The sequence below is a fragment of the Myxocyprinus asiaticus genome, chromosome 23 (assembly GCF_019703515.2).
Source record: "Myxocyprinus asiaticus isolate MX2 ecotype Aquarium Trade chromosome 23, UBuf_Myxa_2, whole genome shotgun sequence".
NCBI classification, from domain to species: domain Eukaryota; kingdom Metazoa; phylum Chordata; class Actinopteri; order Cypriniformes; family Catostomidae; genus Myxocyprinus; species Myxocyprinus asiaticus.
In genome coordinates this window covers 2,153,159-2,179,834 of record NC_059366.1, presented here as the reverse complement: position 1 = coordinate 2,179,834, position 26,676 = coordinate 2,153,159, and the positions used below count along the sequence as shown (strand labels likewise).

Below are 26,676 nucleotides of genomic sequence, written 5' to 3'. Positions count from 1 at the left end.
TTCTTTATTTAACATTACAACACCTTTTCAGTTGTTAAAAAGTGCTAGGATTTTGAAGAAAGTGCTTGAACTTGCTTGAAATTTCAGTTATTTAGGATGGCAAGTTTACTTAAAAGAGACAACGTATAAAACATAATTCTGGTTGTTTATAGCACAATAGCATTGATAATTAATAACAGTAATCTAATTTAATGTAATGAAGTGCAATAATCAGTATACTGTGTATATTGTATGTATATCGATATGTAACATGCAGTACTAAATAATGTCTTACTTTTTTTTGTATCATCATGATGGTGCCGCGGATGGCAGCCTCAGTGGGGCGCTCCTATTGTTTTGTTGTTTTTGTTTGTTTGTCCTGTGTTTAGTAATCTTTTTCCAGTCAGTTTTACCAGAGACGAACTGCTGAACATTCGACAGCTTATACCAGACAGTCTTTACCCGGTTTTTGAATATTCAGACATTTTGCTGGACATTTTAGTTGGAGGCACGGCTTTGTTGTTCGGGAGACACAGGCGAGGGAGACGAGCTGGTGCGCTGGTCAAACTCCGTCGGTGTGGCTTTCGAACAGCCCTGCCGAGCATTCATCTTGCGAATCTCCGCTCTCTTCCTAATAAAACGGACGAACTACATCTCCTCACCCGTACAAACAATGACTTTTCAACCTCTGCTGCCTTGTGCTTCACAGAAACCTGGCTGAGAGAAGCCATTCCAGACAACGCGTTACATCTGCCGGGCTTTCAGCTGTTCAGAGTGGATCGCATTGCAAAGTAAACAGGGAAAACGAGTGGCGGTGGAACACGCTTTTACATCAGTGAAAGTTGAACAACGTTAAAGAGGATGCGCTGTCCTAATTTGGAAGCGCTCTTCTTCTTATTATTCTTGGGGATTTTAACAAAGCAAATCTCACACATGAACTGCCCAAATACAAACAGCACATTACATGCTCCACCAGAGACAGGAACATACTGGATCATTGCTACACAACAATAAAGGATGCATATCGCTCTGTCCCTAGAGCATCTTTGGGACTCTCTGATCACTGTCTGGTTCATCTTCTTCCAACCTACAGGCAGAAATTAAAATCAACCAAGCCAGTAGTAAGGACTATAAAAAGATGGACCAATGAAGCAGAGCGGGAACTACAAGCCTGCTACGATTGCACGGATTGAAGTGTTTTTGAGGCTGCAGCCACAGACCTGGACAAGCTCACAGATACTGTTACATCATATTTCAGTTTCTGTGAGGATATGTGCATTCCTACTAGGACTTATTTAAAGTTCAACAACTACAAACCGTGGTTTACAGCAGAGCTCAGGCAGCTTCGTCAGGCCAAAGAGGATGCTTACAGGGGTGGGAATAAAATCTTGTACAATCAGGCCAGGAACACACTAAACAAGGATATCAGAGTGGCTAAAAGAAAGATACTCTGTGAAGCTGTTTTCAAGTTTTCAGCTAATGACCCTGTGTCAGTGTGGAGTGGCATGAAACAACTCACAAATTACAGGACTCCTATCCCTGTGGTGGACCAACAACTGGCTGACAACCTGATTGTGTTCTACTGCAGATTTGAAAGGCCCAATCTCACACCCCACACCCACTCTGACCTTCACTTCACACAAACACCAACACCTCCTGCAACCCCCCTCCTGCTATTCAAACTGCACTTAAAATCTGTGAAGATGATGTGAGCAGCAGCTTTCGGAAACAAAAGACGAGGAAGGCTTCAGGCCCAGATGGCATCTCACCAGCGTGTCTTCGATCCTGTGCTAACCAGCTGGTCCCCATCTTCACACAGATCTTCAATAGATCACTGGAGCAGTGTGAAATCCCATGCTCAATCATTATTCCTGTCCCAAAGAAACCAAAAATCACAGGACTTAATGACTACAGACCTGTCGCCCTGACGTTTGTAGTCATGAAATAATTTGAAAGACTGGTGTTGGCCCACCTGAAGAACATCACAAGACCCTTTCTTGATCCCCTTCAATTTGCTTATCGAGCAAACAGGTCTGTGGATGATGCAGTCAACATGGGATTGCATCACATCCTGCAACATCTGGACAGACCAGGAACATATGCAAGAATCCTTTTTGTGGACTTCAGTTTGGCTTTCAACACCATCATCCCAGCTATTCTCTGGACTAAATTACACCAACTCTCTGTACCCATGTCTCTCTGTCAGTGGATTACCAGCTTTCTGATGGACAGGCAGCAACTTGTGAGACAGGGGAAACTCACTTCCAGCACCTGTACAATCAGCACTGGTGCCCCCCAGGGATGTGTGCTCTCCCCACTACTCTTCTCGCTCTACACCAATGACTGCATCGTCAAGAACCCCTCTGTCAAGCTCCTGAAGTTTGCAGACGACACCACTGTCATCGGCTTCATCCGAGATGACGATGAGTCTGCATACAGAAGGGAGGTTGAACAGCTGGCTGTCTGGTGCAATCAAAACAACCTTGAGCTGAACACACTCAAAACGGTGGAGATGATTGTGAACTTTAGGAGGGACACCCCAACACTGACCCCCCTCAGCATTCTAAACAGCACTGTGGCAGCAGTGGAGTCATTCAGGTTCCTGGGCACTACCATCTCACAGGACCTGAAGTGGGAGACACTCATTGACTCCATTGTGAAAAAGGCCCAGCAGAGGTTGTACTTCCTTCACCAGCTGAGGAAGTTCAACCTGCCACAGGCGCTGCTGATACAGTTCTACTTAGCAGTCACTGAGTCTGTCCTCCGCACTTCAATAACTGTCTGGTGTGGTTCAGCTATGAAATCAGACATCAGAAGACTACAAAGGACAGTTCAGACTGCTGAGAGGATTATTGGTTGCCCCCTGCCCCCCGCTTCAAGAACTATACACTTCCAGATTGAGGAAAAAGGCTGGAAAAATCACTCTGGACCCCACTCACCCTGCCCATTACCTTTTTGAACTGTTGCTTTCTGGCCGACGCTTCAGAGCTCTAAGCACCAGAACCGTCAGGCACAGGAACAGTTTTTTCCCTCAGGCTATCCATCTCATCAACAGTTAAACTTCCCCATTGAGCAATAACTATGTGCAATACACAGTTTAGTCTTTTTTATATTTATCCAACCTCTTCTGCCATTTCATTCCTCTGAAGAGAAAAAAAAATAATATTTGCACTGTACATAACAGATTTGTATTAGATTGCGCTATGTATGTGTATGTCTGTGTGTGTATGTACGTATGTGTATAACTATTTTTTATTTTCTATTATTATCTTCTGTGCAACCGTAAATTATTCACAGCGCTTCACTTTTTCCACATTTTGTTATGTTACAGCCTTATTCCAAAATGGATTAAATTATTTTCCTCAAAATTCTACAAACAATACCCCATAATGACAACGTAAAAGAAGTTTGTTTGAAATCTTTGCAAATTTATTAAAAATAAAAAAATGAATCACATGTACATCAGTATTCACAGCCTTTGCTCAATACTTTGTTGAAGCACCTTTGGCACCAATTACAGCCTCAAGTCTTTTTGAGTATGATGCTACAAGCTTGGCACACCTATTTTTGGGCAGTTTCTCCCATTCTTCTTTGCAGGAGCTCTCAAGCTCCATCAGGTTGGATGGGGAGCGTCGGTGCGCAGCCATTTTCAGATCTCTCCAGAGATGTTCAATCGGGTTCAAGTCTGGGCTCTGGTTGGGCCACTCAAGGACATTCACAGAGTTGTCCTGGAGCCACTCCTTTGTTATCTTGGCTGTGTGCTTAGGGTTGTTGTCCTGTTGGAAGATGAACCTTCGCCCCAGTCCGAGGTCCAGAGCGCTCTGGAGCAGGTTTTCATCAAGGATGTCTCTGTACATTGCTGCATTCATCTTTCCCTCGATCCTGACTAGTCTCCCAGTTCCTGCCCCTGAAAAACATCCCCACAGCATGATGCTGCCACCACCATGCTTAACTGTTGGGATGGTATTGGCCAGGTGATGAGCGGTGCCTGGTTTCCTCCAGACATGACGCTTGCCATTCAGGCCAAAGAGTTCAATCTTTGTTTCTCATGGTCTGAGAGTCCTTCAGGTGCCTTTTGGCAAACTCCAGGTGGGCTGTCATGTGCCTTACTGAGGAGTGGCTTCCGTCTGGCCACTCTACCATACAGGCCTGATTGGTGGAGTGCTGCAGAGATGGTTGTTCTTCTGGAAGGTTCTCCTCTCTCCACAGAGAAATGTTGGAGCTCTGTCAGAGTGACCATCGGGTTCTTGGTCACTTCCCTGACTAAGGCCCTTCTCCCCCGATCGCTCAGTTTGGCCAGGCGGCCAGCTCTAGGAAGAGTCCTGGTGGTTCCAAACTTCTTCCATTTATGGATGATGGAGGCCACAGTGCTCAATGCTGCAGACATTTTTCTGTACCCTTCCCCAGATCTGAGCCTCGATACAATCCTGTCTCGGAGGTCTATAGACAATTCCTTGAACTTCATGGCTTGGTTTGTGCTCTGAAATGCACTGTTAACTGTGGGACCTTATATAGACAGGTGTGTGCCTTTCCAAATCATGTCCAATCAACTGAATTTACCACAGGTGGACTCCAATCAAGTTGCAGAAACATCTCAAGGATGATCAGTGGAAATAGGATGCACCTGAGCTCAATTTTGAGTGTCATGGCAAAGGCTGTGAATACTTATGTACATGTTTATGTTTTTCGTTTTTTATTTTTAATAAATTTGCAAAGATTTCAAACAAACTTGTTTCACATTGTCATTATGGGGTATTGTTTGTAGAATTTTGAGGAAAATAATGAATTTAATCCATTTTGGAATAAGGCTGTAACATAACAAAATGTGGAAAAAGTGAAGCACTGTGAATACTTTCCGGATGCACTGTATGTGTTGCTGCTATTTTTGTATTGTTTTTGAATTGCTGTTCACTGGAAGCTCCTGTCACCAAGACAAATTCCTTGTATGTGTAAGCGTACTTGGCAATAAAGCTGATTCTGATGTAATTTACCACAGTTGTAAGGTGCTTAAAAATGCATGAAAAGTGTTTGATTTGACTCTGGAAAGGTGTAGGAAGTTATGAACCCTGCAGTATTGATAATGGAGTTTTGTGCTTGTAATATTTACAGGAGAAAGCTTCAAGAGCCTTTCTTACCAGTTCTGAATGGGAATGTCAACAATTTGGCAATTCGGTCCTGAAACCTGTGCAGCAATCTACCAGGTCTTAAAAGAGAAATACCTGAATGTATGCATGTTATATCTGTTTGATTTTTTTTTATACTTAGACGTTTATAGTGCAGTTTGTACACATTCGGACAGTGAAACATGGCCAAATGATTACGAGTTATCAAGGGTCTGACATATGAAACTAGTTTTTGTTTTACATTTTATTTTCTTGTTTTTCAGTGCCCAGACACAGACACAGTGGAAGAGTGGCAGCAAGTAGCTGATGGGTTCCAGGCTCAGTTGAACTTCCCAAACTGCCTGGGTGCTCTGGATGGGAAACACGTCAACTTTCGCTCCCCGCCAGGAAATTTATCAACATTCTACAACTACAAGCATACATTTTCCATAGTTCTAATGGCACTGGTCGACAGCAATTACAGATTCCTCTATGCAGATGTGGGTTGCAATGGGTGGATTTCAGATGGTGGAGTGTTTGGTGGATGCTCACTGCAGAATGCCCTGGAGAACAGAACATCGAACATCACTTGTACCACTTCCTGAATCTGACCTGCTGGCTCCTTATTGCATTGTGGCAGATGAGGCATTTCCCTCGAAGGAGTACCTCATGAAGCCATATCCGAACCGCAGGCTATCTGTAGAGCAACGCATCTTCAATTACAGGCTTTCGCGAGCTCGGAGGGTGGTAGAAAAAGCATTTGGTATCCTAGCAAACCGTTTCGAGTCTTTATAACCACCGTTAATATTCAAAACACTGCCAAAATGGAGGACATTGTTTTGGCTTGCTGTGCTCTGCACAACTTTCTGCGTACAGAGTGCTGTGAACTATACATGGTGGGAATTGACTAGGAAGGACCAGATCATGACACTGTCCCAGGAAGATGGAGACAAGACCCTGACCTACAGCAGGCCTCCCTGCCACACACAACCAACAGTACAACACAAGCCAAGCTCAGGGACAAACTATGCCAGTAATTTAATTCAGACATTGGTGCAGTGCCCTTTCAGTGGGGCAAAATATAACGTGTATATGTATGCAAAGTATAGGAAAAGTGTGAATATAGTACACTGACAAACTTGTTTGTTTCCAGTACTTGGCCTTGATTTCACTTTTATGACTATGGTCTGAAATTGCAAAATAAAGTTTTGAATTTTCCATCATACTGTTTTGTGATCCTTTTTGAAAAAGAAATGAGTGCAAGTATCTTTAACCCGAAGTCAAAGCATTTTATTTTCCAATGTGCAGTACAATGGGCAATAAAATTCTTATAAAGGCAAAGATATAAAAATACAAAAATAGTAGATACTTCAAATACAAAATATAATTGTGCAGGAAATATTATATAAAATACAAGTGTGCATGAAATATTTACAATACAATTTACAATATGCACATCTGTTTACATTTTTGTTTGCCATAAAACATTACAGGTGTGTAAACTGTCCGTCAGAGGCTTCTAATGCATGGTTCTGGCCCACTGAATACATGAAAATGCAGTTGTCAGCCTTGTGCTGGAAATGTGGGGGTGACTTCCGCATTCTGTGCTCAAGGTTTTTGCAATAGGCAGAGATGGTATCATTGGTGTTTTCCTGGGATGCTAACTTTTCCAGGGTTTTACCAGTGGTGCGCATCAATTTTGTGGACTCCTCACTGGAGGATTCGTCCAGCATCTTCCTGCTGCGCTTCCCCTGAGGACTTGGAGCAGCTGACTGTTTGAAGGTGCTTGGCAAAGGCTCCTCTCTCAGCGCTGTGGACTCAGCTCCACAGATGGTGGATTCAACTAAGGGAGTACTGGGCCGTGGCTCAGCCTCAAAGAAGCTGGGCTCTTCATGGGTGCTGGTCCAGGTGTCAGTGCTGTTGCCATCTGAGGGTCAAGACCTCAGGGGCCAAAAAGGAAATCTTACCTGATATGACAAGTTTGTATTCTCACGCCAGAGTTCAGCTTTCACCACACGGTTGACATAACTTTTTCCGTAATGTCGTACAGAGCTGGCCTCTCCTGAATCATACTGATTAATTCGTCTTCACTTGCCTCGTTCCAAACAGCCATGTCATTTGAAAATATTGACGTTTTGTAAAAAGAAATGCAAAGAAATGAGAAGAGTGTTCTGTGTGTTCCCTCTTCGTCATTTGCTTGCTTTGTCACTTCCATTTTTCTTCTCGTGCACTGGTTCGCTAAGCTGAACAGCCAATCAGAATGATCCGACTCACCGACGAGCTCTGCCGCCGATTCAACATGCTCGATCGGCCGAAAAAAGCCAACGGGGACCGACTTCAGCCGACGGTGCGGAACACACCACAAAAACTAAGAGAATATTAAAAGCACCGAGACAGAACTGAAGCTCCAAGTGTCGTCTGATGGCCTCAGAGAATTTACCTGATTGAAATACAGATATAATACTATATTGTCACGGAAGGTGTAGTTTTGGTCATTTAGGGCAAGACAGTCATATTTTCAGTCAGGGGACAAAGCAGGGAAGCTTTTGGCTAGATACATGCCTTCCAGTGGCCCAAACAGGGCATTAAGTATTTGGGTATTTTATTCCCAACAAATTTTGGTTAATTTTGACCCTTTAATAAAAAGGTTTTCGAGCGATGTGGGCAGGTGGGCCTCACTACATTTATCAATGATTGGGAAGGTTAATGTTATTAAAATGAATTGTATTCCAAAATTCAACTACCTGTAGATGTCCCCCTCTCTTACTTCAAGCAATTTGATAGCATAGTGAAGTCTTTCCTTTGGAATGGTAAGCATCCCAGATTTCAGTAAGCTGCATAGGCCGATTGACAAAGGTGGGCTAGGTCTACCCAAGACTGTTTTATTATTATGCATGTCGGTCAGACATTTGGCTCATTGGTCACTTCCACCTGAAAGAGCCCCTCCCTGGTTTTGTACTGAACAGGAAGTTCTTGCCCCTATTTTGCCACTGCAAAGCCTTTCTATCAAACTAACCAGAGAAGTTAAATTACACCCCGTTATCTCGCATTTGCACTCGGTATGGACAAAAGTGTCCAGAGTGTTTAATTCGGATATTTATCTAAATGTTGCCTCGAGTTAATGGCTGAACCCCAAATTATGTATTAATAAGTCCCCTTTCTGCTGGTCAGAGTGGATTGTGAGGGTAGTTACTACATTCGGTGACCTATATGGGAGTAGTGTGTTGACATCCTTTGAAAATTTGGTTCAACATTTTGGGCTCCCCAGATCTCAGTTTTTTAGGTATTTACAGCTGCGCCACTTGCTCTGCACTATTTTTGGGAATAGCATACAAAAGTGGCAGATACTATGGGAGTGGTGATTACTGCTTTTGGAAAAAGTCATGAGGCATCAGTGTATCACTCCTTGCTAATTCAGGGTCTGGGGGACAGAGCTTCAACTTTTCTCAAGAGATTATGGTAGAAAGATTTAAACTTGGAATTGGAGGAGGGACAGTGGGCTAGGATTCTAAAAAAAAGTCTGCATCTAGAGACGCAAGGGTGCGCCTTACTGATTTTACACCAGTTCTACTGGACCCCATCTAGATTGTATAGGCTTGGTCTTAAAGAACACCCACCTGCTGGCGATGCCTATCAGAGGATGTAGATATAATCCATGTCTTTTTGGGGTGTGTTAAGATCCAGGAGTTTTGGTTGAAGGTTCAGAGTTTTGTGTGTGATGTATTGGGCACTCGGGTATCGTTTTGCCCCAGACTCTGCATCTTGGGTGATGGGGCGGTCATCGATGTTGAAAATAGACAGATAAAGAGTTGGGTCTTAACCAGTGTCATGATCGCCAGACAGATACTTTTAAGGGGTTGGAGGTCGGCTGGAGCGCCCTCATTTCAGGAGTGGTGCTTGGAGATGGGAAGGGTGGCGCCTTTGAAGAAGGGTCATTTAGAAGAGTTGGGAAGTTTAACTTGTTCGTGGAGAAATGGGCGGATATCTGTCATTTATGGATGTGTGATTATTATTATTCTTATATTTTTTTATTATTTTTATTTTTTTGTGTGTGTCTATATCATTTACAACCACTGGGATGTTGTTGGGGGCCAGGGTGAGATTGGGGATTGGGAGGGGTAATAGTGGGGGTTAATGTTGATTCTGTGTACAGCTGTGCTCAAAAGTTTGCATACCCTTGGAGAACTGGTAATATATGTACCATTTTTAAAGAAAACATGAGTGAGCAGGCAAAACACATTTATTTTATTTCTTATGGGATTCATATTCAACTGTAGGTTATAACAGAATGGCACAATCATAAAACAAAACATGGCAACCAAGAAAAAAAAAAAATGAAATGACCCCTGTTCAAAAGTCTGCATACCCTTAGTTCTTAATATTGTGTATTGCCCCTTTAGCATCAATGACAGCTTGCAGTCTTTTGTAATAGATGTCTATGAGGCCCATTCGTCTTGGCAAAATGCCTCCAGGTCATGCAAAGTCTTTGGTCGTCTTGCATGAACCGCACGTTTCAGATCTCCCCAGAGTGGCAAATTGTCTGCCAGTATTTTCTGATAACATGCTGCATTCATCTTGCCATCAATTATCACAAGATTCCCCGTGCCTTTAGAGCTCACACACCCCCAAAACATCAGTGAGCCACCACCATGCTTCACAGTGAGGATGGTATTCTTTTCACTATAGGCCTTGTTGACCCCTCTCCAAAAATAACGCTTATGGTTTTGATCATAAAGCTCTATTTTGGTCTCGTCACTCCAAATTACAGTGTGAAAGAAGCTGTGAGGCGTGTCAAGGTGTTGTCGGGCATATTGTAACCAGGCTTTTTTGTGGCATTGCCGCAGTAAAGGCTTCTTTCTGGCAACTCAACCATGCAGCTCATTTTTGTTCAAATATCGTCGTATTGTACAACCACACCGTCTTTTTTCAGAGCAGCCCGTATTTCTCCTGAGGTTACCTGTGGGTTTTTCTTTGTATCCTGAACAATTCTTCTGGCAGTTGTGGCTGAAATCTTTCTTGGTCTACCTGACCTTGGCTTGGTATCAAGAGATCCCCGAATTTTCCACTTCTTAGTAAGTAACTGAACAGTACTGACTGGCATTTTCAAGGCTTTGGATATCTTTTTATATCCTTTTCCATCTTTATAAAGTTCCATTACCTTGTTACGCAGGTCTTTTGACAGTTCTTTTCTGCTCCCCATGGCTCAGTATCTAGCTCAGTGCATCCACGTGAGAGCTAACAAACGCATTGACTATTTATACACAGACACTAATTGCAATTTAAAAAGCCACAGGTGTGGGAAATTAATCTTTAATTGCCATTTAAACCTGTGTGTGTCAACTTGTGTGTCTGTAACAAGGCCAAACATTCAAGGGTATGTTCACAATTTCTGCCAGGGTGTGCAAACTTTTGAGCACAACTGTATATATGTTTTGTTTTTCTATGTTCAAATATGTGAATCAATAAAAATTGTTAATCTGAAGAAATATACAGTATTTTGTGTTTACATATTATACCCTAGTTGCTTTCTTTTGCACTAGGTTTGCTTAAGTGCTGCCCGATGTATGATGTGCCAAATGGTTTTGTCAATTATTTTCTTTTCTTTTTGTCTTGTTTATTGCAGTAGCTGTGTGCCCAAGGTAGAGAGGTTAGCCCTTATTTCCCTTTATTTTTGATGGTGTCCCAGTGAAAAAGGAGTTACATTTTGATTTGTTCTCACCCAAAAGTACCGATTGGATCACATCAGAAGACATATTTACCCCGTTTACACCTAGTCTTAAGATGCGTCTTGGTTGATCCAATTACATGTGGTCATGCGAAACACCATAGCTGTTTACACCTTGTCGCTTAAATGTGTCTCCTGTGACCACTTGTGTTCAGATTTCAAGAGGAGGGTCTTTGTTTCAAGACGACATACATCAATCACTATGACAGCATGATAATAAATTGCAAAACAAAAATCAAAAGACAAAGTACAAATAAAACTGCCGCACTGTTTCTCGCACTGTTTCTCCCAGATACATTTGACATTTTTTCTAAGCACAAATACAACAATTCTTCATTATTTTAGTGAAGTATATGTGTTAAAGGAGCTTCGGAAGTTCAGACTTGTCATCAGTGTCCAAGCATGTTGATATCAGACACACTGAAGATCTGTGAAGTTGTGAAGAATATGTATTTTGCTTATGTAGATGTATGGAGAAAAAAAAAAAGAAAAAAAAAAAAACGCTGGCTTTAGATTTTTGGAGATTCAAACTTATGTTCACCATTCAATTGCATTGTATGGACCTACAGAGCTGAGATGTTCTTCTTAAAATCTTTGTTTGTGTTTTGCAGAAGAAAGAAAGTCATAGGCTACACATCTGGAATGGCATGAGGGTGAATTTAAGGGGACGGTGTAGAGGTCTGTTACTAGACCTACCTATCTATGTGTAAAAAATTATGACTGCCACTTTTCTAAGGTTTTTTTTTTACTGTAATTTAGCTCCAAAATCATTGGCGAAAATTCGATCCATGGCAATTAACCTTTTTGGCTTTGATAATCAATTATGTATTTCTTTCACCATGCTAAAAATGATCAAAAACAAAAATTTGAGCTGGGGACCTCTGTTCACTTATAAAATGCAATATTCATAATTGGCTATATAACACTACTACTACTAATAACAAACTAATCTGAATTTGGTTAACCAAATGCCATACTGTAATGTACCAAATGTGGATACCATACTTTTTTACTGTACAGTGAAACTTTTATTTACTGGCATCAATCAATCCAGTCATGTCTTCAAAAATAATAAATATTGTCAATGACTTAAAAATACCCCATTAATGGCTAAAATAGTAGAATTGTTTAAAATGACACTCTTTAATGTAATAGTCTACTTGCCACTGTTGGCAATGAAATGTAAACTACCTACACTCATGGCTGCAGCACATGCTGATTTCTTCTTCATCTTGACAAGATGTGCTACTTATGGTGTAATTTTAAACATGTTAGTTAAACTACTGAGAGATCATCCTGCGCAGGTAGGTTGGAATTTCAGATCACCTGCTTTCTAAGATAACAGCACACACGAACTGACTGCAACATATGTGTTCTTGGCAGAGTGCAAGTGACGTCACAGAGAGAATCTGAGTTTTTTTCCCTGTACACTTTACAGTGTTTTTTGTGTCACTTAAGTTTTTAACAAATTGGCTACAAACATCTTTCAACCTCAGTGTCACAGTATTCACACAGCTCAATCTGAATTAAGCTATTACAGTAACAATAAAAACAAGCCAACAAGCTCAGTCAGGCTGTCCTAACATTGTGAGTCAAACAGAGGCCTTCCTTATCTGTGTTTAGCAAAGAACTACAAACAAGAAACACATGCTCTTGGAATCAGTCTCATTTCTTTTAGAATGTAACATTGTGCACGGATTCGTTAAACCACAGTAATGTCATGTTACAGTACTTTCTGAGACTCTCTGAGACATAGTGTACATTGATTGAAAGCCTTAAGTTCAATTAAATAAATATGTTTTTCTGATACAAAAGCACTCTTCATACTCTCTTCATTGACGCAGCTTTTCATTGCATTAATTTAGAAGATTGTAAAGTAATGTTTTGTTTTTTTTTTAATTATGAAATCATAAAAGAGGAGATCCAGGGCAACTTTTATATTTTAATATAATACAGTTTGAAATAATGCAAGGTTTACTTGCAGCCCAGAGCCCTCAATCAAGTTTGATTTTTGTCCCTTTGTAGGAAAACATTTGGGCACCTCTGTTTTAGAGCCTCGTCCAATGAGCATTGATCTCTGCTCCGCTGAAACAAGCATTTACCGACTGGAGGTTCAGTCACATCTTTAACTCTATTGACAATCATTAACCTTGCGTTTCTCCCACTGAATTATAGGTATTGCCTGCAAGTAGTAGCCATTAAAATAATTTCCCTGAAAAAATACACCTGCTGTTGAGTTTATGGTATCATGACACAACCTTCCCCTAATTAGCTTTAGGTACATCCCTAGGATTATTGATAAGATTGATATTATGAAAAAGAAAAAAGCTGAAAAGTAAGACAAACTATATTCTGAGGGACACCTCTTTAATTGAGGGTGAGTGTGATTATTTACTGTTTTATTTGTTAGCTAGCTAAATATTGTGTTGAATTAGTGTCTGTACTCTTACAGATGTTGTGTGAGAAATTATTTCAACAATGATCACAAACTGGAAGTAACGCGACGCCATGCGAGGTTCGGACATGTGAATGGCGAGCTCTGCACACTTTGCTAGTTTTGATACTTTTAATGATATAAACCGGTGATATTTGATTCACCCTGATCCATAAATGTTCTAGGAAGACAACATGTCAAAGAATTCAAATTCCTCGGGCTCTGGAGACATTAAAAGACACTTACGTGTTCAAGCTGACGCCCCTCCGGAGGCCTCGAACCAGGGAGTCAATTTGGGTGAAAGAGATTCGCTGTAAATTGCTGTGTTGGCAATGCTGACGAAGGTCGTTGCTGACTTGGAGGATCTTGCTGCAATATATCGATCGATCACTGCCATGGAGATGGAATTCACTGATGTGGTTACAAGAGTGGGGGATGTTGAGAAACGGATCAATTATCTAGAGTCATCGGAGAGGGAATTAGCTGCTAATCCACTAGTGACCAAAGCAGACTTGGAGCGTATCTGGGAAAAGTTGGAGGATATGGAAGATAGTAGTCGGCGGAATAACGTCCGAATGGTTGGAATTCCTGAGCGAGCAGCAGGTCAGAATATGGTGGAATTTCTGGACAGGCTCTTTCAGAGTCTGCTCGACATAACAGGCCATAAGCTGGAAATCGAGTGAGCTCAAAGAGTTCAGGCTCCGCGATCCGCCGAGGGAGACAGGCCCCGATCAATTCTGAGATAATACGATAAAGATCTTGTGTTACGCGAGGCGAGGAGTAAAGGAAGGCTTTCTTGGAAGAGCCACAACATTTTCTTGTTCCCAGACTTTGCGAATTCGACAAGAGAGAAACGTGATCGATTCAAGGAATGCAAGAAACTCTTACATCAACGGAAGGTCGCTTTTGCACTGATGTTCCCGGACAAATTGAGAATAGATTCTAAGGATGACCGCAAAGTATTTACATGTCCCCAACAAGCGATGTCCTTCATAAAGTCAATGGAGGGAGTATGTCATTGCGTGATTCTCAGGTTGCAGCCGAGTGGGCCTGACTCAGTGAACATTCACTTGACCGTCCAAGGAAACAGGGCACCTTTTTGGTTCCACCTAGCGGCTGTAGTTTGTTTTGTGTAGTAACACACCTTCGGGACAGTGTTGTGGATGAATCTGCACGTTCTTTGTGCTTATGCCTCCTATTGGTTGGAGTTTGTTTTGTGGAGTATTTCTTGCAGGACATTGGAGTGATTGGGTCATCTGTTGCACTCAGGTACCAGTCGAATGGGCCGGCTCACTGAACATTCGTTTGACTGCCCAAGGTAACTGAATGGCTTTTTAAATTTTTTTGTGTGCTGGTTCCACTAGCGGCTAAAGTTTGTTTTGTTGAGGAACACACCTTCGGAACAGTTATGTGGATGAATCTACACGCTCTTTGTGTTTATCCCGCCTATTGGCTGGAGTTTGTTTAATAGATTTTCTTCTATTTGTTTCTATACAAAATTTGTATAGAAACACCGGACTTGAGCAATCCGACAGCAAAGTTTTCGTGGGGGCTCTCAGGCGTACATGGACTGTTTGAGTTTAGAAGGATGGACGCCGGTTGGCGTCGTCGTGCGCGGGGTTAATACGCACTTTTATCTTTTTTCTGTTTGTTTGGTTCTGGGGGAAGTTCGGGGTTTGATTGTAGCACTAATGTTGGAATGTGGTCTTTATAATTTTGCTTTTGACACAAAATCTATTTTTTCTAATATGTCAAAATGTCAGATGTTAATATGAGTGGATTGTCTCTCTCCACGTGGAATGTGAATGGGTTGGGGCACACCATAAAAAGAAAGAAGGTTATTTCTTTTCTTTTTTTCTTTTTTCTCCCCTTTTCTTCCCAATCTGGAATGCCCAATTCCCAATGCGCTCTAAGTCCTCATGGTGGCATAGTGACCTGCCTCAATCCGGGTGGCGGAGGACGAATCTCAGTTGCCTCCACGTCTGAGACAGTCAATCCGAGCATCTTATCACATGACTTGAGCGTGTTACCACGGAGACCCAGTGCGTGTAGAGGCTTCACACTTTTCTTCACGTGCCCCACCGAGAGTGAGAACCACACATTATAGCGACCATGAGGAGGTTACCCCATTTTACTCTATGCTCCCTAGCAACCAGGCCAATTTGGTTGCTTAGGAGACCGGGCTGGAGTCACTCAGTACGCCCTGGATTTGAACTCGCGACTCCAGGGGAGGTAGTCAGCATCTTTACTCGCTGAGCTACCCAGGCCCTCTCTCTATATATTTTTGTTTGTATGTTTGCTTTTTTGTGTGTGTGTATATACTCATGTGTGACCACAGAAATGTTTGTTGAGGGTCAGGGTGTGGTTGGGGATAGGGAGCGGTAAATGTGGGGTTTAAATGTTGATTCTATGTATATATGCTTTGCTTTTCTTTATTTTCTGTAGGAATCAATAAAAAAATGTTAATTACAAAAAAAAACATGCTCACAAGCTTAGCCACCAACAAAAACGTGACGTTCACTGCAGTTTAAACTTCAATAAACCTTTTAAAACAAACTTGCAAAGAAAAGCGATGAGTACTTGAAGTGAAAATCAGCCCTCCTTTCCTTTTTTTTTAATACATTTTGTAATTACAGTCATGCATAACATCTCATGCTGACATGCTGCTCTCTTTAATTACCTACATTAAATTAATTACATTAATTAAAACCTACATTATTTAATGCGTAATTGACCCGTCTAAATGACTGTACCCACTAGGTAAAAATAAAACTATTTGATTATCTAACATTCTGACATTAGATGTCTAATCATTTGAACTTTGAGTAATTCGGTGGAAGTTCTCAAGGCCCCGAGGATTCTTTGTACACTGACAAAGTCTGCAAATGGACAAAATCAGGAATGAAAAGCTCAAGACAATACATAAGCAAATAAAAATAGATGATGGTATTACAGTATTTTGACCTGTTACAACAGCAGAGAAGACTGCTGACCTGCACAAGAGAGTAACTAGAAACAAAGTTCGCTCTACTCACCGGCATCATTGTCGCGTCGTGCCGCAGATTGTTTTTCCACCGCGAGTTTCGTCCAGTTAGAAAGCTTCAGTCATTCAACTGTAATACTATTATTTGTGACCAACCGTTGTCTTGTCTTATTCTTTATTAAAGCGAAAAATTATATAAGGCAGATGTTAGGCAAACAATCCGTCTTCAGTAAAATACAAAGTGCCAAACGGTGTGAAGTCTGAGGCCTTCCTAAACTTTCCTTAAGCGAGTGTTTTTTAGTGAACATCGGAAGACAGAGATCACGAATATCGACGGTTTTCTTTACCAAAAACTGATTAAAACATTTAGATGACAAGTTCAAGTGGTAGTGTATTTTCAGTATTCCTATTACAGTTACTTTGGAAGTTTTGTTATTTTTTTCTTTAAATATTTCCGTGCCATTCTCCGCCTTCGTTAAAAGCCTGTTGCCTGGATAGACTGTGACGTCACACACGGAAAAACTCATCCCTCCGGAAAGCCTCGTTCTAACTCGTTCGGTGGCTTCCTTTTTGTTGCTAGAATAGGATTGTAAATAATGCGATACTGGTACAGAATAAAAGAACATGGTATACAAGTACAGACTGTAATAAACAATGCATTTTAACATACCCTCACAACAGTTTGTTTAGAAACATAGAGCATATAATTGTAGTGGTTAATTTATTATTATTATTATTATTAATATTATTATTATTTAATAGTCTGTAAGATTGTTACAGGCTATTCAGATGTACCTAAAGCTAAATCTCGACATTGGTGGTTAAGTTAAAAAATTTGCCAACGAATACATTATAGCTAACAAAATAAAGAGGTTAACAATACATTAAAGAACTGCATTATTTTTCATAGATTAAAAAAGTATTTCTTGTCAAAGTGTAATATCTTTATGTACTTTCATTACATATTTTTTCAAGTTTTGCCCACAAATGAAAATACTGTCGTCATTTATACTACTCACCCTCATCTCCTTTTGTGTTTCACGGAATGAAAGAGACTATGGTTTGTACCAATTAGGGAAAGTAAAAACATATAAAATGTCAGGATATTTAGCAACCTAAGAGTTGATTTGATAGATAAAGGCTATGTAAAATCTTAAAGTGGACCTCCTTTATCTAATAAAATTTGTAATAGACTGAAAGGAACTAACCAGGCAACCTTCCACTTCATATTGACAGAGAAGAAGAAAAAAAAAGAAAAAAGAAAAAAAGTTTAGTCCAGTTAATCCCATCAAACAATAGTTTGCTGTCAAAAACTACAATCCCCAGAGCTCATATCACTTCCGCCATCTTGATTGAGGCGTTTCTCAGGCGACCTACCACGTTTTGTGTGTTGTGGATTCATACATGCTTAACGAACCAGCAGCAAAGCTTGCCGTACGGTTTATTTCTTGGTTTTTGTTTACCTTGTTTTACATTCCAACTTCTGGACGAGTTTGAAAGCCATGGCCGAAGCGGTGCGTGCGATGTGTGATGAGCTTATAAAGGCTGTGAATGTAATGATGGACGCAGAATCCAGTCAGAGATACCGCCTGGAGGCCCTTAAGGTGAATTATCGACAAGTGTCGAATACGATTGAACACTTATTATGAATGTATTTATTAGTAAATACACATTATGGAAACCAATTGCGAAGAACATTTGTTTCAGCAGCCCCAGTTAATGGTACTTATATTATTTTTAGTTAATATTACTGTTTTGTTACACAAACGAGCAAATATTAAGTTTTGATTTCCAGTTGCTGGCGACATGATGATTTAGTTAGTACTTAAGATGCTCATAGACACAGAATACTGCATGTACCTTTTGGTAACCATGCGTTTATGTTGTTAATATTCTCTCTCCTGGTCATTGTAGTTTATTGAAGAGTTCAAAGACAAATGCCCCTTTTGTGTGGATTGTGGTCTTCAGTTAGTCGAAAAGTCACAGACAGCAGTGGTCAGACACTTTGGGCTGCAGATACTGGAACATGTGGTAAAGTAAGTGTGTGAAACCATTGAGTGTGTGCACATCTTAGTGGAAATAGTGAGCGTTAATTGAACACATCTTTCCATTAACAGGTTTCAGTGGAATAACATGCCACTGCAGGAAAAGCTGCAGTTGAAAAACTGCACCATGGAGCTGTTATCAAAAGTGAGCAACAACATTTTTTAATTTTTCTCAATGCACTTTATGAAGATTTATTTCTCATTGAACGACTTAATGGCCTGTTGCAGGGTACACATCCGATTTTGGAGGAGGAATGTCACATTAAGGATGCTCTCTCACGCATAGTAGTGGAGATGATCAAACGAGAGTGGCCTCAGCACTGGCCTGACATGCTCAAGGAGATGGAGGCCTTGACTGCTATGGGGGTATATATTTTTTGTTATTAACAACTTTTATTGATTCCATTCATAAGACAAACAAACACAACATAAAATACAGAATCAATTATGTACATTAAACCCCTCCCCCCGAACATTCCCCCCACCCGACACAAACATGCACTGCAGTGGTCACCAACAATTAGAACATAAAAATAAAAAATGTATGCTTTCAAAAAAACAACAATGCACATACACGTCTAAACTAGAAATCCCGCTCCACTGCCCCTCCCCGAGAACCCTCCTAAAAAGCCAAATATCCACCCCACTTCCTATCAAACAAATCCCATTTTCCCAGCCTTCTAAAAATCACCTCCTCAAATTCTGCTACCCTGCCCATCTCCCCACACCACTCGTGAAATGAGGGTGCCCCAGCCGACTACCACCCCCTGAGGTTGATCATAACTCTGGCTAGGACCCAACTTTTTAAATAACTATCCCCAATATTAATGACCGCCCCATTGCCTAAGATACAGAGTCTGGGGCAAAATGAAAATTGAGTGTCCAATATGTCACATATAAAGCTCTGAACCCTCAACCAAAATTCTTGGATCTTAACACATCCCCAAAAAACATGGGTTGTGTCCCCGTCTTCTGATTGGCATTGTCAGCAGGTGGGTGACTTTAAGACCAAGCCTATAAAATCTAGAGGGGGTCCAACAGAATCTATGTAAAATCTTGAACTGCTTAAGGCGCATCCTTGCATTTCTAGATACAGACTTGACATTTTTTAGAATCCTTGCCCACACTCCCGCCAATACCAAGTTTAAATCTTTCTTCTATAATCTCTTGATAGAAGTTAAAGCTCCATCCCCCAGACTCTGAATTAGCAGGGAGTAATACACTGATGCCTCATGACCTTTTCCAAAAGCAGTAATCACCACTCGCAGTGTATCTGCCGTTTTAGGGGGGTGTATGCAACTCCCAAAAATAGTACAGTGCAGGTGGCGCAGCTGTAAATACCTAAAGAACTGAGATCTGGGAATCCCAAAATGTTGAACCTAATTTTCAAAGGATCTCAACACTCCACTCTCATATAGGTTACCGAGTGTAGCGACCCCCCCCTCACAATCCACTCTGACCAGCAGAAAGGGGACTTTATTAATACATAATTTGGGGTTCAGCCATATGCTTGAGGCAACATTTAAATAAATGTCCGAATTAAACACTCTGGACACTTGTCCATACCGAGTGCAAATGCGAGATAACGGGGTGTAACTTAACTTCTCCGATTAGTTTGATAGGCTTTGCAATAGCGAAATAGGGGCAAGAACTTCCTGTTCAATACAAAACCTGGGAGGGGCTCTCTCATGTGGAAGTTACCAATGAGCCAAATGTCTAAGACCGAATTCATAATAATAAAACAAAATCTTGGGTAGGCCTAGCCCACCTATGTAACTTATTGAAATGTTATCTAGGACTCTTACCATTCCAGATGAAATAAGAGAGGGGGACATCTACAGGGACAGATTATAGCAAGTAGTTAAATTTTGGAATACAATTCATTTTAATAACATTAACCTTCCCAATCATAGATAAATGTAATGAAGCCCACCTGCCCACATCACTCAAAAATATTTTTATTAAGGGGTCAAAATGAACTCTGACTAAATCAGACAAATTTGCTGGGAATAAAATGCCCAAATACTTAATGCCCTGTTTGGGCCACTGGAAGGCGCCCGGCTGAAAAGCCGTTACTGGGCAGTACACTGTCAGATCCAAAGCTTCAGATTTAGACCAATTGACTCTGTATCCTGAGAATTTAGAAAAGGAATTAATAATTCTGTGGAGGCAAGGCATAGATCTGATGGGGTTGGAGACGAATAATAAAATATCATCAGCGTAAAGCAAAAGCTTATGCGCCATATTTCCCTCCACCACCCCTAGAAAGTTGTCTTCTCTTCTTATGGTGGCTGCTAATGGTTCCAGGGCAAGAAAGAATAATAATGGGGAAAGAGGGCAACCTTGCCGGGTGCCCCTATCCAGAGTAAAATAATCTGCCCCGCATAAACCCCGCCTGGTCTATATGTATAAGAGATGTCATAACTTAATCGGTTAGCCAGAATTTTTGACAATATTTTTACATCTAGCTGGATCAGGGAAATTGGACGGTGACTCTTATACTTGCTTGGATCTTTGTCCTTATTAAGAATCAGACTGATCCGGGCTTGTGTCATGGTTGGCGGTGTAAAAAGGGACAAACTAATAGTCCGATGTCGGATTCCAATAAAATGGCTGAAGGTTTCTGCATTGTTCTGTATTTTCTGAGCGCTGAAGCAAAAAAACGTATTATTAATTTGCACTTTATCAATTGACTCCATTATTAATTTTATCTGACTCCAATTTAATATTAATCTGACTCCAATTTAAATTGAACCTCTAATTTATATTTAAGCTCTAATTGATTTCTGATCATTCTTTTAATTTCATTTTTTTAAGTTATTGATTACTCTGAATCGTCCTAACTTTCATTATCTTTTCATTCGGGTCCTGATTGTCACTCAGAGTCATATGCCGGCCGATTAATTAATAAACATAGATCTCACAGACACAAAATCGCCAGTTCCGTTCATAGTCAGTGGTTGCTGGGTTTAATAATATCATCTGGTTCGGCCACCTACTGCTTGCTCATAACCAGATGATAGTTTTGTTTAGTCACGTTTCATACAACTTGCTAAGACGGTGATAAGCAGTGACTGGTAGTCTTACGTGGTTTTCTCCTATTCATAAGCTCCAGTAATCATCATTATCCTGGACATAAGTTTGCGGTAACAAAAGGCATCCCTCGAATCTACTGGTGATAAATAATTATAATAATCAGTTTTCTCGGACGGGCAAGTGTTCAGCGAGACAAGCTCTCATTTGAAGGCAACGTGAGAAACACACCATGACTTCCTCAGTCCATCGATTTTATGAAAGACATCGCTTGCTGTGGGCATGCAAATATTTTGTGGCCATCCTTAGTATCTATTCTCAATTTGGCCGGGAACATCAGTGCAAAAACGACCTTCGACCTTCCGTCGATGCAAAAGTTTCATGAAGGAGTGTTATTCCACAAAACAAACTCCAGCTGCTAAGCGGAACCAAAACAAAAAGAAACAAAAAGGCCCCCAGCTTCTTCAGACAGTCAAGTGTATGTTAAATGAGAGAAGCTCACTTGGGAGCACCATGAAAATCACCAAATGGCTTACTCACCCCATTGTCTCTGTGAAGGACATCACTTGCTGTTGGCATGTAAATATTTTGCGGCCATCCTTAGTATCTTTTCTCAGTTTGGCCGGAAACATCACGAAAGATCACTTTTGCACTGATGTAAGAGTTTCTTGCTTTCCTTAAATCAATCACGTTTCTCTCTTGTCGTATTCGCAAAGTCTAGGAACAAGAAAATGCTGTGGTTTTTCCAAGAAAGCCTTCCTTTACTCCTTGCCTCGCATAACACAAGATCTTTATTGGATGATCTCAGAAATTTGGCCAGAATTGATCGGGGCCTGTCTCCCTCAGTGGATCTGCAAGCCGAGACTCTGTGAGCTCACTCGATTTTGGCCTGTTATGTCGAGCAGACTTGGAAAGAGCTCGTCTAGGAATTTCACCATATCTCGGCCTTCCTCATGCTCAGGAATTCCAACAATTCGGACATTGTATCATTGATTACGATTCTCCAAATCCTCCAGTTTTTCCCAAACGCGTCCCAAGTCTATTTTTGTCGCTAGCGGGTTAGCAGCTAATTCCCTCTCCGATGACTCCAGATAATCGATCTGTCCCACGACGTCCCCGATTCTTGTAACCAACTCAGAGAATTTTATTTCCATCGCAGTAATTGATCGACGTATTTCAACAAGATCCTCCAGGTCTGCTATGACTTTCAGCAGCATTACAGACATGCTGAACAGTTGCCGCTGAATTTCTCCCGCCGCACCGTCCAAACAGAGTCCCTGGTCTGCGGCCCTGTCTGAGGTATCAGCTTGAGCACGTAAGTGTCTTTTAATATCTCCAGATCCCGAGGATTTTGAATTCTTTGACATGTTGACTTCTTAGAACAGTTATGTAGCAGGGTGTATCGAATCTTACCGGTTTATGATACAAAAAGGATTTTAAAACTAGCAAAGTGTGCAGAGCTCGTCGTTCATACGTCCGACCCTCACATGGCGCCACGTGACTCGGAAGTCTGCTATTTTGGATTGAATGTGCATTTTTTGAAAATTGCAGGCTCTGAACTTTTGAATACTCCTAGGGGATTCATGTGTCTTGCACCAAACTTAGGCAACATTATGAAAAAAAACATTGAAGATGCTAAATTGCGCATAGATATTTTGAATGGTGTTGCCATGGTGAGGCAGTAAATTAAGGGCAAAAATGTGAAACAGGAAGTTCCTTATAACTTCTGTGTACATTGGATGATTTCGATGAAAATTCAGTGGTATGTTTAGTAATGGGGGATGATAACATTTATGCAGCTATTGTGGACCATTCATTTTTAAGCAGTTCACGTAAAGACGAGGTCTATTTCAAAGTCTGTTAAAATTGCCTTACTTCCTGCTGCCATTTGGTGGTGCTATGCCCATGACCCACATTAGCTGCTCACAAACAATGTAGATCTGACCTTCAATAATTATAATTTTATTTATCACACATTATACATTTGCACATATACAGTGAAATTCTTTTTTTCACATATCCCAGCTAAGCTGGGGTCAGAGTGCAGGGTCAGCCATGATACGATGCCCCTGGAGCAGATAGGGTCAAGGGTCCAACAGTGGTATCTTGGCAGTGCTGGGGCTTGAACCCCCAACCTTCTGATCAGTAACCCAGAACCTTAACCACTGAGCCACCATTGCCAATAAGACTATGAGAATAGTCATTTACTATTTGATTAAACAATTACATCCTCCCTAATTCTCTTCAGGATGCTCAAACAGAACTTGTGATGCTTGTCCTGCTGCGGTTAGCTGAGGATGTGATAACATTTCAGACGCTTCCCAGTCAAAGACGGCGAGATATCCAGCAAACCCTCACGCAGAATATGGACAGCATCTTCACCTTCCTGCTTGGCATACTGCAGCTCCATGTAAACGAGTACCAGAAGTTGGTTAGTTCTCTGTACATTTGTAAGCACATGGTGAAGCATGTTTTAAGTATTTAGGTGATTTTATCTTCATTTGTTGTATGTATGTAAATTAATACTGAGGCATTCACATGATTTGAGTGAATTTTTCCATGTTGTTCTCTAGAAAACCGTTGTTGGACAGGAGTCAAAGGTGAGTTTTGCTAGTATACATAAGTGAGCTTTGGAATGGCCTCTGGCCACATTATAGTTCATGCATATATTTTTTTCTACTTTTTATTAGTAATTATTCTTTTAAATAATTCTGTTCGCTGTGCACTGAGCATCTAGTGTTTGCCTGAGAAGGTTAACCTTGACCATGGGCGTCACTTTGTTTTAAAAAAAAAGTGGTGCGGACAGTTATGGGGGGTGGCTCGGTGGGTGCGCAGATGTGCTGCTTGCGACGTCACAAAATGGTGACGCTTTTGAATATTAATTTGGTTATGCACGCAATCAGATAATTACAAATAAGCATTTACTGTTTGGATAAATAGTCATTCTTGATGACCATTTAAAACGCTCAGAGTGAAACTATCTTCAATTGTCTGACAGCCAGTCTGACACTTATGGTTCAGCTGAGCCATGAAAACAAGTTTTGTGATAGGACAAATTAGCATGCTGCCAGAGTGCCTTTAGAGTATAATCAGTTGTCCTAGTAAATGTAGCTTAGTTTTTTTTTTTTTTAAATGCATGTTACCAGCCTTTCATAATAAACAAATGGAACATTTGTAAAAATTGTGAAATTAATTTAGAGATGGCATTGTATCTGGTATGACGTTAAGAGACAACCACACTCTAAAATTACTAATAGGCCTAAAGAATTAGTATGGAGTTGTCAGTTGTTTATAATGAGAACAAACAATTAGAATATTTGACAGTCAGACCATTCAAAAATAGCAAGCAGTATGCTGCACTGTTATGGCTTTTTTTTTTTTTAGTTGGTAGTGCATTACATTTCTTTTTAATATTCATATCAAAGTGCATTTGATTGATAAACTGAAATCAAAACTTTATATTCTTTCAGTAGAAGATCTCTCACCCTCAGCTTTTACTGTGTCTCTGGGCCCCCATTCTTTTAGTTAAGGCCTTGGTGTATATACTGGCCAAGTAGCTGTTTTGGAGAGACCGTTTTGACTATTTAAAATGTATTATATCTTTCTTTTACAAAGTATAATAGCAGCCAACCAGAAAATGCACATTGCTTATTTTATCATTCCATTGCGGTACCAGCCATTTTTACTTCTCAAATTAAGTTGTGATTTGTCTAGACCTTTGCTAGGAAGGAAATTTGGAGGCTGAAACTTATGGAACTTTAATTGAATACCTTTTGTAAACAGTATATCAAGCTACTGAATAATTGATGTACCAGCGTAATCTAAGGTGGTTTTCATATTGGGCACGTTTGCTGCTGTGCGATTGTTACTGGCACCTGTTTCTGGTTCCTGTTAGTGCCAACTGTTCGGCCCACGCTAAGTGACCTTTAGCCCAGCATAGATCTTGGAGCTGGAGAAGGGTCTATGCCCAAATAAATATTGAACATCTAACTTTATCCCTACATGGTCCCTCACTTGGGCACTGTCAACCCATCAGTGGAGAAATACATGGATCAACAAGTAATCAGAAAGCGTGACTGATTGGTCTAGCGTGAATACTTTTGTCTCAAAAAAGCTTTTTAGTTGATTAAATCAAGATTGCTTCTGTACGTCATGTACTGCTGTCACGGTCTGCAACTAAAGCACTCATAACATACAGACAGCCACTCCTTACAATACACAAGAATGAAATGTAAACTTTTGCTGAAGAAGCTGGGGTTTCTATTTCCATTTTTCTGTAGCTATTTCCACTGTATTGGACCCTAATGCAAGCTTTTTTTTTAAAGCGGTGGGGACAGAACTGGCCATGTCAAAAAGTGATGGACATGGACATGTCCCACCTGTCCCCACTGTAAATGACGCCTATGGCTTTCATACTTTTCTTGCTTTTACCTGCAGACAAAAGCTCACTGGAGAGTTGCTGTGTCCACTCTTAACACTCTGGCTGGCTACACCGACTGGGTTGCTCTGGGCCACATCACTAATGATAACTGCCATCTTTTGGAGATCTTGTGTCTGTTGCTGAGTGAACCTGAGCTTCAGTTGGAGGCTGCAGAGTGTCTGCTCATTGCCATTAGTAGGAAAGTGAGTAATCAAATAAAAAGGACACTGCATCTACATGCACTTCCACAGTCAATTCGAGATGTAATTCATAGACACTTAATTATTTATATGTTTTATTCACATAAAACAAGACTTGCACTACACATACTGTAGATAACTAATATTTGCATTGAGGGAACTGTTTTTTCATGCTGTTTCTGTCTTGTAATACAAATAGAACAGCTCAATGAGGACTTAAGACATAACAGAATTATTTTCTGTAACAGCAAAAGTTTATCTGCTTTGAAACAATGCGTGATGTGAAAAGTTCTATACAAATAAATATGTCTTGATTTGAAATTGAGTCACTTCTGAGTTTACATAATAAAAACTCTCTTCAACTGCTCTTCTGAAATTTAGCCAAATGTATTTTAGTTATTTTTATGCAACTTATTGCTGTTATTGGAGTCCAATTGGCATTTAATTGCTGTTACCCACACACACATCAGGAGTTCTGAAATTAACTTTAAAAAACAAATAACTGTTGAATGTTTACTGATTCGTCTAATGGCTGTTGCTGTTGACTTACTGTAGCCCACTAGTTTCATTTTCTAAATGACATAAATCCTGAAAGATGAATAGAAAATATTTAAGTGGAGCAAAGAAAAGGCTAAATAATGAGAGGAGTGAAAAGAGGTTGAAATTGCCCAAGATCACACAATTGATATTTCACTTTAATGCTTTTGGTACTATTTTACCACTTGTGGCTCATACATAAACACATTTTATTACAG

The 26,676-nt window shown here is 40.6% G+C and overlaps 2 protein-coding genes across 6 annotated transcripts in view; one reads left to right on the top strand and one right to left on the bottom strand.

Moving 5' to 3' along the window:
• The window catches only part of tp53bp2a (tumor protein p53 binding protein, 2a), a 120,445-nt gene extending 103,721 nt beyond the window's left edge, over positions 1 to 16,724 (bottom strand). For all 4 annotated transcript variants that reach the window (XM_051650873.1, XM_051650874.1, XM_051650875.1 and 1 more), the window contains exon 1: positions 16,276 to 16,724. In XM_051650873.1, the coding sequence (XP_051506833.1) occupies positions 16,276 to 16,284 (9 nt within the window). In that variant the 5' untranslated portion in view covers positions 16,285 to 16,724. The remainder of the gene's footprint in view (positions 1 to 16,275) is intronic.
• Positions 16,725 to 17,585: 861 nt separating this feature from the next.
• LOC127413604 (exportin-5) overlaps positions 17,586 to 26,676 on the top strand; it is a 120,374-nt gene continuing 111,283 nt past the window's right edge. Inside the window, exons 1-7 of one of the 2 annotated variants that reach the window (XM_051650871.1) lie at positions 17,586 to 17,827; positions 18,138 to 18,259; positions 18,341 to 18,413; positions 18,497 to 18,634; positions 23,550 to 23,732; positions 23,875 to 23,901; positions 25,739 to 25,924. In XM_051650871.1, coding sequence (XP_051506831.1) covers positions 17,726 to 17,827; positions 18,138 to 18,259; positions 18,341 to 18,413; positions 18,497 to 18,634; positions 23,550 to 23,732; positions 23,875 to 23,901; positions 25,739 to 25,924 — 831 coding nt within the window. In that variant the 5' untranslated portion in view covers positions 17,586 to 17,725. Of the gene's footprint in view, positions 17,828 to 18,137; positions 18,260 to 18,340; positions 18,414 to 18,496; positions 18,635 to 22,460; positions 22,617 to 23,549; positions 23,733 to 23,874; positions 23,902 to 25,738; positions 25,925 to 26,676 lie in introns of those variants that run through there. The other variant, XM_051650872.1, reaches the window with a different exon arrangement.